The sequence below is a fragment of the Marmota marmota genome, unplaced genomic scaffold (assembly GCF_001458135.2).
Source record: "Marmota marmota marmota unplaced genomic scaffold, marMar, whole genome shotgun sequence".
In the NCBI taxonomy this organism is placed as follows: Eukaryota; Metazoa; Chordata; class Mammalia; order Rodentia; family Sciuridae; genus Marmota; species Marmota marmota.
In genome coordinates, this window is record NW_025999945.1 from 9,827,839 (window position 1) to 9,837,861 (window position 10,023).

The 10,023-nt window shown below is 47.5% G+C and overlaps 1 protein-coding gene across 1 annotated transcript; it reads right to left on the minus strand.

Annotated features, from left to right (window-relative positions):
* Positions 1 to 2,446: 2,446 nt before the first annotated feature.
* Positions 2,447 to 10,023, minus strand: Rbp4 (retinol binding protein 4). The gene is made up of 6 exons (XM_015500133.2): positions 9,927 to 10,023; positions 9,696 to 9,824; positions 9,450 to 9,586; positions 9,202 to 9,308; positions 4,126 to 4,338; positions 2,447 to 2,756 (listed from the first exon to the last, which is right to left on the minus strand). Exons 2-6 carry the CDS (start codon positions 9,804 to 9,806, stop codon positions 2,719 to 2,721), a joined length of 606 nt encoding a protein of 201 aa, XP_015355619.1. The 5' UTR covers positions 9,807 to 9,824; positions 9,927 to 10,023; the 3' UTR covers positions 2,447 to 2,718.

A 10,023-nucleotide genomic window follows, 5' to 3' on the forward strand; every position in this document is an offset into this window, starting at 1 on the left:
GCAGAAGAGACAGACATCGGTACAAAGAGACTGACTTGTGGGACAGGAAGAAGAGAGGACTGAGTCAAGCAATGAACTGTTGGCTGAGCCTCCTCTGTACCAGACACTGTCCTTGATGTTGGGATGGAAGGATGCCCTGCTAGAGCCCATCAATGGATGTCAGAGGGTCCAGGTCTAGGTCAGGGAGGGTTTGAGAGACTACCCTAAGGAGCTGATTCAGTGTTCAGTAGGCACCACTGGGGTTTGCAAAGGGAGACTGACATGAGCTGATGAATGAGTGAAAATATCGTTCTGGTTGCTATGCAAGGGTCCGACTTTGAGGAGCAGGAATGAAAATGGAGAGCAATTAGGCAGCTGCTGGGGATCTGGAGGTGGGTGTCATTCCTGATGGATTATGAGAACTGATCTTGGATATTCTTAGAGAGGGTGGCACAAAGACAATTTATTGATGGAAAGCCTGTAGAATGTGAAAGAAAGAGAGGATTCCAGGGCGACTCCTAGATTTTTAGCCTGAACTGGTCGGATGGTGGAGCAGGCACCAATGGAGAAGACTGGGAGAAAAATGGGGTGAGAGAGCCAAGTTTCAGTGGTAGCCTATAAATTTGAAACCTGGGGGCTGGGGCTGTAGCTCAGTGGCAGAGCACTTGCCTAGCATGTGTGAGGCACTGGGTTTGATCCTCAGCACGGCATAAGAAATAAATAAAATGAATAAAAGCATTCTGTTCATCTACAACTATAGAAAAAATTTAAAAGAAAATTGAAACCTAGGGGTATCCAAAAACAATAGGCAGTGTATATAGAGCTGTGGGGCTGGGGCTTGGAGGTACAGTGTTGTTGGGAGATGCAGATGGTGTTTGGAGACCTACAGTTTTATGAAACACCCTGAGAGAAAATGGGGAAAGGGGAGAAATCAGAGTCAAAGCCAGCCCAGCGACAAACAGGCCCTTGGGGGCTGGGCCAATGTCTGGGTAGACACAGGGCCACCACCGAGTCGACAGATGCTCAGTAAAGCTTTGTTCCAAGGCCAATCAAACCCAGGGTTGTTGCCATCACTCATGGAGTTTCTGGAGTAGCTTGCTTCTGACGTGAAGATTTATGGCGACCTTAAGCTCATGGACAAACGGACAAGGAGTCTTTGCCCATCTTTAGTTAGTGGGGGCTGGGGAGATAGCTCAGTGGTAAAGCATTTGCTTAGCATGCATGTGGCCCTGGGTTCAATCCCCATCACCACATACAAAAAAAAAAAAAAAGATTTAGTTAGTAGACCTGGTAATTTTAAGCTCTTTTGGGAAGGAATACCTGGATATCCTATAGATTTCTGGGGCTGTCAAACTGAGGCTGAGACCCCAGGCTGTGACAGCCTGCTGTTCCCGGAGAATGAAAAGCAGAGCTTTCCCATGTGTGGTCCACAGTCTCCTCTGTCTTTGGTGGCAAATAAGGCAAATGGAAGTGGGGGACACAGAAGCCTCCCTAGTCCCTAGAAAGTGCCATCCCGCTGCATTGGGGTGTCTTTCTTTGGAACTCTGTGTGGAAGGAGCTGCCTCCTCTGCAGCTNGCCCCCCCCCCCCCCACCTTCCAATGAATTTCACACATGCAGCCTGGCATGGCCAGGATCTGCACAGCCCCTCAGAGCTCTAACAGACATCGCCTCATTGAACACCCTGTGTCCCATCAGGCAGAGCCTGTTTCCCCATATTTCAAGAGAGATGTAGGCTCAGAGAAGCCAGGTAACCAGCCCCCAAACACACAGCTAAAAATCTAAGTTGGAGTTTAACTTAAAACCAAGATTATCTAGCACAAAAGACTAGCTGTTTTTTGAAGATGAGAAACTGAGACCCATGGGAACCTGCGGGAAACTGAGGCAAGTAGGTTTGTATGCAAACTCAAGTGCTGCTAACAGTGTAGGACACTAGTATTCTGCCCCAGTCCTGACTGCTTCTGCAGGTGGAGGATATTGTGAACTTTCCTACCGACCTGGCTTTCAGAGCCCATCTTCCATATCCTCTTCCTCCCCACCTTCTGAAAACCCTGAGACTGCCTCCTTCCATGTGTTGACCACACATGAAACAAGTGAATCACCTGCCAGATGCAACAGAGAGTGGAGCTGTTTCCTGGAACTCACCCCATCCATGCATCCAGGCCTCCCAAACCCAGTTGGTTGGCCAGTCTCAGAGGCCCAGCACTGCCTGAGCTTGCTGGCCTGGTCTGGCCACACTCACTTCCTCTTTGGGCCTCAGGGCCTTGGCCAGGATGGTAGTTAAGGCCTTCCTGGGTTAATGAGGAAACCCCCTTTTCAGGAAGTGGGAGAAGCTGCGGTCTTTAATAATGGAGGTTAGATGCTAGAATTAGTCAAAGGTCCCGTAGAGAGCACAAAGGGAGAATGCCCTGTTGGTATATAAGAGTGCACCCCACCTGCAATCTGTGAATACAAAGAAAACTCAAATCATAGGAAGCTGATAGCTATATTTTAATAAATCATAGTTTGGAATTCCAAGTCTCAGGAAACTTCCATAAGATCCACAGTGATGCAGATTCACTCATTCCTATGTGGATTTTGATGTGTACTGATGTTTTATGTTCACCTAGGGAAGGCAAGGGGATGCGAGGGGCAGTTGGGGTCGGGGGAGTGGAGACAAACTAAACTCCTAAGATAAATAGAGGTGAAGATTGAAAGTTAATCAGAAATCTTCAAATGAAACTTTTATGTCCTTGATGTTGCTACAAAAGGTATTCTCCTGCTTTGCTTTGGCAGTAACCTGAAATGCAGAAAACAAAGCCATTAATAATAACAGAAAGACGGACCAGGTGTTTCTGTAAATAATGAACACCATGGTAGCCTTGGAGCTCGGCTCCATTCATGTGATTCTTCATTCGAATGCACCACAGCAGATGGAAACCCTCAAAGTCAGATGTAGCTGCAATTCATAAACACTCTCCAGGCTGTTTCTGAACCACTTTGAAGTCTCCAGGGTCAGGGGGCGGAGAGCACAGGACCTACTGCATGAAACAGTGCTTCCCTTTGTTTCTGTCAAATGTGTCTCATTGCATTCTGGGGGCGGGGGTGCAGGGAGCTCCTCTTATTTAAGGACATGAGGGCCAAGTCAACCTGATCTCAGTCTTACTGCTGGTAGTTCCATAGTGTTCACCATGTCCCATGTCCTGTGTCACAGGTGGTGCCAACAAGGGACATCTGGGTTTGCATTCAACTCAGCTACCTATTGGAGATTTTGGGCAATGTTCATGATCTTTCTTAGCCTCCATTTTCTCATCTCAGAATGTGGATAATGAGTGCGAACGTTCCTGAGGATTAATGGAGGTGACGGCAGGTGAAGGGCTCTGGGCTGTGCCTGTCAGGAATGCTTTACCAGCCCTGCATGTGGCTGCCCTGCAGGGTGAGGCTCCCATGCCTATTTATGTGTTTGGTCTGTTTTGTCTTTTTGGTGTAATGGGTCAGTTACACCAAACAGAAACGTTCAGTTTCACTCCCTTTTTCTACACTTTAGGGTGACCCTATCTGGATTCTGAAACCAAAGAAGTGAGTGTCGATTCAAAATAGACAGCACGTTTTTTTTTCCACTCTAGTTTTTAAGTAAGTCCAGATCAGACAAGGGTAATATCTATAAAAAGATCCTGTGGTTGTTCCAGGGGATCCCCATAAAACCGAAGTGAGGAAACCCAGCTAATCAATATAATGATTATTTGGTTTCATAGAGAATAAAGAACATTTGTTGACATCATTCTTGTCTGCATTTGCTATGTTGATGTCTCTGTTTACATTTTTACATTGATGGCCACGTTCACTGCCCAGTTCTCTAGCAGGGACACTTAATCCCCCCAAATATTCATTCAATCATAATGGTTTTTCTGGGCAGAGGAGCCAGGAGTGAAATGGCTTGAGATAGCAGAATAAAAAGGAAGTGTTTTACTTAATTAAAAGTGCCAGGGTTTTGGAAAAAAGCCTCTGATAACCTTCCCAGGAATAAGGCCAAGAAAAGATCTGATCAAGCAGGACCAAAAGGGGCCCAAAGGGGCACCAGACTCCCGCTTCCTCTTCATAAACAGACACAAGGCATTCATTCTCTGGTTGGAACCTGTTTCCCTGAGCCCTGGGGAAAGGCCACTCACCGTTGTGCTCAATCCACCGGTACTGCCGGTCCAGGCACAGCTCCTCCTGCCGCTGCCTCACCAGCCTCCGAATCTCAGGGGTCAGGCCATTGGGATCACGTGCAAACACAAAAGAGTAGCTGTCTGCACAGGTGCCATCAAAGTTGAGGAGGCGGCAGGAGTACTGCAGGGCGAACGTGTGGTAGTCCGTGTCAATGATCCAGTGGTCATCAACTGCAAGCCAGAAAGTCAGTGTTAAGTGACACCTTGCCTTCAGTGGAAAGAAGTCCTGGAAACTCACTACCTGGACCCTACTGCATTTTCTTAGGAAGCAGGAGATTTCTGACAACTTTTGCAAAACCAGGCAAACAAGAAAGGATCTTGCTTTTCTTTATGGAGAAAGTTTTGGCACAGAGGAAACCACATTTATGTCCAGGATCCACTCTCTCCCTGATGGTAAATAACACAGCATCTTTCCAAGGGAAAAGACCGCTGAGAATGTGAGCCCATCAAAATCATTGAACAAACCCATCTACCGCCATCTTCACCATCTACCCTCCAAAAGTATCTATGTCTTTGTCTAATGTGTGATTGCCACCAACTTACGTTAGCCTCAATACCAGGACCTGTCTTTGGGGATGATGTACAGGTGCTAGCTCTTACTCCTCTCACTGACCTACTGCCCTCCCACCTCAGTCCATTGGAGGACGCCTCTCTGATGATCCCGGCTTTGCTGGCTCCACCCTCTTTCCTGCTTAGGAGCCCAACTCTTTGCGCTGGCCAGAGAGAAGATTTTGCCTCCGGACACAGAAGGCGACTATCCAGCATCAGCAACTCCTTCTAAGAACATGTGGACTTCAGGACTTCCAGCAGTGGCAGAGCCAAGCCCTTGAAGAATTTAGACCATATTTATACTTCAAGTGTTGGATATATGCAGTGAAGATTAAGTATAAATAAAGGTAGTAAAAATATCAACAAAGGCAGAATGGGAAATACTATGAATATATGTGAGTGATTTGCCACAGAGAAGGAACAATGTGTTCAAGTTTTATCCAAATATAGAATATTTTATCCAAATATAGTATATTTGGATAAAAATGCCACATCTCTACTTAATTTGACATTCTCATTGACATGTATCTGTGGCTGTTACCTCCTGAGCACTAAATTATGTGCCAGTCACTGTGTGGAACTTTCCATGTGTTTCCTCGATTATTTCTCACATTGAACCCAAAGGGCATACTACTATTTCCTATTTTACAGATAAGAAAACTGAGGTAAAGAGAAATTAAATAATTCACCTAGGATCACAAAAAGCAGAGTAGAACTGGAATTCTAACCCAGGAGCGCGACTCCAGAATCCACATACTTAACCCCTACACCAGAGACTCCAGGTACTAGGTAGATTGAGACCAGAAGGGACAACAAACCAAAGGCCTTTGTGTCTTGCACCCAAGGGATGATCTGCCCACGTGGAGCTCCATGTTGGAGAAAGGCAGAGGGGATGGAGACTTCAGCACTGGAGAGGGTAGGGCCAGCTCTAGAAGTCACCCTAAGTGTCCTCTGGGGGTGCCTTTCTGAGGACCTCTGGAATGCCAGACTAGATGGGATTTAGTACAAACCCAGGCCCAGTGAAGAAAGTTAACACAGGACAGGGAATGGGCCACTTCTTCAGCTCACACCCAACCTGGCAGGAGGAAGAATGAGACACCACTGCACCTTCCAGGCTGTCCCTGGGTGAATGTCAGAGGCCAAGCTCAGAGGATGACCCAGACGGAAGACTGCTCAGCAGTGACCGCAAAGTTATTCAGCACATGGGCCAAGAATAGAAGCCATGGGCCTGCTGCTGGGCTTCAGCCTAACCGCGAGCTCCCTCCCAGGCTCCTGAGATCTGGGCAGTCTTTTCATCCCTGGATGAAATCATCTCTTCCCTGGTTATGGGATCACTGTGTCATCATGGGTGCCCCAGAAATCTGCCTCTCAGACACAAAAGCACCAGCCTTTGAAGTGTTACCTCCACTCCTGGTCCAGGCAGCTATTAGCTTGGCAAATCTGCTGCTTAAAAAAAAAATTGTTTTTCCAATATTGTTGCCAGAGTGAATTCCTACATAGAAACTAAGTAACTTTCAATCCATGGCTTTAGTAAAGTCGACTACTATTCTTGCTTTTAAAGAAAGCCTAAGTTGGTTTGGTTTATCTCCAGGTTCTTTTTGGCAGAATAACTCAAAGATGAAGAGTTTCAATCCTAACAACCTTGACCAAACTCTCCTTTCTAAGAGTATTTGCAAGAGAGGATTTGCATGAGCAGCAACAATTATCTGGCTTCTCCAGCCTCCTCGCATCCAGCAGCTAGGCAGGGTCCTTTGGAGAGCCAGACAACCCAACTGTTTCCAGACAGCATCTAATAATTGCATGCAGTAGACTAGGTAAGCAGAGTGCTGGAAGCAGCAATTATGTGGCCAGAGCCCCTGACTCCCCTCCACCACCCCAGGAAGTGTGGCTGCATTACAGCTGTGTCTACAACTGTACTCGTCGTATACACTGGTTTCGAGGTTTGGATTGCTAGTCCCCAATCAAAGAAAATGCCTGGTATCAAAAACTGTCTTGGTGACCTGGTTTTGTTGAAAATCTGTCACTCATTGCTGTGGTTCTGGAACAATTTCCCTTCAGTTCCCTAAACCTGCACCTGCCAATCATTCAAAGTAGGGATACCAAGGGAGATGCTTCCTGAGGTTCTCAGGCCTCACAGTCTAGCTGAGCCAGGCAGGTGACAGATTTTATGCAATTCTTGACTAGTCCAATGGACAAGAAAAGTCAGTGGTATCTGAAGCCTTGATACCTGAGTGACCAAGATAACCCTCTGGATTGAACTATCTACACCAATTCTCAAACTTCCTTATTCAAGGAGCATACTTCAGGGGCCACCCCAAGAGTTTCTGATTCAATAAATCTGGATTGGGGCCCAGAAATCTGCATTTAACAAGCACCACAGCTGATTTAGATATAGATGATCCAGGGACCCTGACTTTGAGAAACAGTAATGAAAACATTTCAGGCTGACATTGTTATGCAGCCTGACAAGGGTCCCTTTTACTTCAGCTAAGAGGTGACACTAAGTGCCACCAACCAGCTATGTCTCCTGGGCCAGTAATTTAGTTTCTTCACTTGTAAAACAAGAGATTTGAACCCAATGGTACCTGTATGCCTTCTCACTCCAGATTCAGAAAGTAAAGCCATGATTTCCTCTCTGGAGAGGTAACAAGAAGCAACAATATCAAACAGGCACAGAGAATTTGTGTCACCAACACTGGTCAAGTGCTTTCTGCATGTCAACTCATGGCATCCTCATAACACAACTCCATAAGGTAGGTGCTATGGCCACCTCCACTTTGCAGAGGAGGAAAATGAGTCATAGAAAGGCCAAGGAAAACACCCACGGTCCCACAGGTTGGGATTGGGATTTGAACTCAGGTAGCATAACTTTATCAGGGCAGGCTTAACCACTGTGCAGGGCACCGTTTCTTTTCTGAAAGGCAACCTAAGAAGGAATTCATCCTTAAGCCTTCTACATTATACTTATCTCACTTAATATCTATAGCAATCATTTTCAAGATTTCAATACTTTTTTTTCCACCTCCAAATGAAATCTTAGGTAGAATCTCAATATACAAGAGTTAAAAGTGGAGCTAATATAGTTTGTAGGGACAGGAGAGAAGCGACAAAACCCTACCTCCTCATCAGGTCCTTCCTCACCCCATCCCTAAATGCACTGTCAATCAAATTCTGTTCCTTTAAGGAGCACACCTCAAAGTGCTGATGAGAATTATGTGTTTATTCTTTCTAAAAATTAGGAAACTTGTACCTCTTAATATTGGTTTTTATAATCCATTACAGAAAAAAATGTATTTTTTACTGTAAATGAATCACTTGAGGAAGTTTGCTGCACTATTTGAAATAACTTTTATTATTTTTAAAGATAAAAAACTCTCTCTCCTTATAGATAAGCAACTCTTATACAGTGTAAATCAGCAGTAAAATGTAATTTGATAAAAAATGCAATTTCATTTAACATGACTTTATAGGAAGTCAAAGATCACATGTCGCATGTAGAGCAATGAATGACATGAAGGACACTTCTGCCCTGGATCACCAATGGAAGAGCAGCCCCCTCAGCAGTCCCTGGGTCCTATCTCACAAGAAAGCACAAGTGGTACTTTGCAAAGGTCCATCTATATTAGGAGACTCTGCAGTCCAGAGCCACCAATCTGGGCCTGGACGTTGCAATGTCTGGCTTCTGGAATTAGCTCTCTCAAACTTGCTGTGTTATCTTGGGCAAAGCACTTTTTTCTCCCGGTCTCAGTTTGTTCATCTGTATACTGAATCCCCTCTCTAGGGTTTACTCTCCTTCTCTAAGATTCCATGACATGTCTCTTCCTGGCCTGAAATTTCTCTAGCTACCAAGTAGATTCAGGATTTGAAACTTAGGACACATGGCAGGGGGGTAGTAGAAAGAGCAAATAATGTATTCTCATGAGTAGGCCAAGTTTTAAGATGCCCTGCTGAGAGTTCTCAACACCCTGCATCAGAGCTCCAGTACTTGGGAGAAAGAGAAGAGGCCATGACACCCAGAACACCCTGCCTGGCTCAGAACCCCGGCATCAGCAGGCAGGACATTGAGGAGTGAGCCTACCGCATGCACAATGCTCCCTACAAACTTGGATGGGGGTCTCAGCCTCTGTTAGGGTTCCCAGTTAAGCTGTCTCAGGAATTCAGCCCAAAGGGTTGGAAAAAAATGAAAATGAAGTGGTGATGTGGAGCGGTAAGAGGACAAAGTGTGGAACAGGTTACACACCCTGGCACAGTAGATGACTAGAATTCGGCACCCGGCAACCCAAAGATCCTTTTGAGTTGGGTCAGGTTTCTTGAACTAGCTGCTCCCAATCCCGATCCCTTAACCCCAGGAGGGGCTGAGGTTTCCTGCACCCACACATCTTCCCCTAGGCCATTCTTCCTAAGGGTGCAGCTGGAGCAGGAACCCAGTGATTTGGCAGGTATGCCTCCCATCCCCAAAATGGTCCCACTGAGCTGACTACTCACTTCCTCTCTGGAGAAAGGAGGCTACGCCCCAGTACTTCATCTTGAATTTGGCAGGGTCTTCTGTGTCAGTGAAGGTGCCCACCATGTCTGCACACACTTCCCAGTTACTGCAAAAGCCAAGGGGATCCTCAGCCAAACCCAGCAAAGAGCTTCCTCCCTCCATCCCACCCTGGTGCTCCCTTCCCTCCCCAGTAAGGGTTTGGCGTTCAGGCAGGCGCTACGCACACGGCCACCCAGAGGCCACTTGCCTCAAAAGACGAACTCGTCCCTTGGCAGTGGCACTCATGTGGCCATTCTCGTCCACGGAGAATTCGGCGACGATGTTGTCTTGCAGAAAGAGACCTTCAGGGTCCTTCTTGGCTATGGCGTACCAGGTCCCGGAGAACTGCCAAAGGGAGAGCCGGGGTTTGGTGTGTCTGGGGGTCCACGACCGGCCACCGGGAAGTAGGGGAAGCGGGGACTGGGCCACCGGGGCCTCCTGGGCTGATACCTACCAGAGTCTTGTCGAAGTTCTCTTTGACTCGGAAGCTGCTCACTCTGCAGTCTCGCTCTGCGCGGCCACTGCCCAGCGCCGCCAGCAGCACGAGCGCCCACACCCACTCCATCTTGCCCAGGAGTCAAGCCTGCGGGAGACGCGTCGCCGTGACCGCCGGCCCCGGACCGGACCACCCGGCCCGCTGCCGCCCTCCCCGCCCGCCCCCGAGGACAGCCGGGCAGCTGCTCACCGTCAGAGACGCGCACCAGCCTGTCCAGGCGCGCGTGGAGCAAAAGAGGCGAGGCCCGCCCGCCGCCCCGCGGCTTTATGGCCCCGGGGGGAGGGGG

Coding starts and splice junctions, on each gene's coding strand:
- Rbp4 (XM_015500133.2), bottom strand. CDS start 9,806: ATGGAGTGGGTGTGGGCGCTCGTGCTGCTGGCGGCGCTGGGCAGTGGC. Junction 4,339..9,201: donor CTCCTTTCTCCAGAGAGGAA/GTGAGTAGTCAG, acceptor TCTGGCTTGCAG/TTGATGACCACTGGATCATT. Junction 2,757..4,125: donor CCGGTGGATTGAGCACAACG/GTGAGTGGCCTT, acceptor TCTGCATTTCAG/GTTACTGCCAAAGCAAAGCA.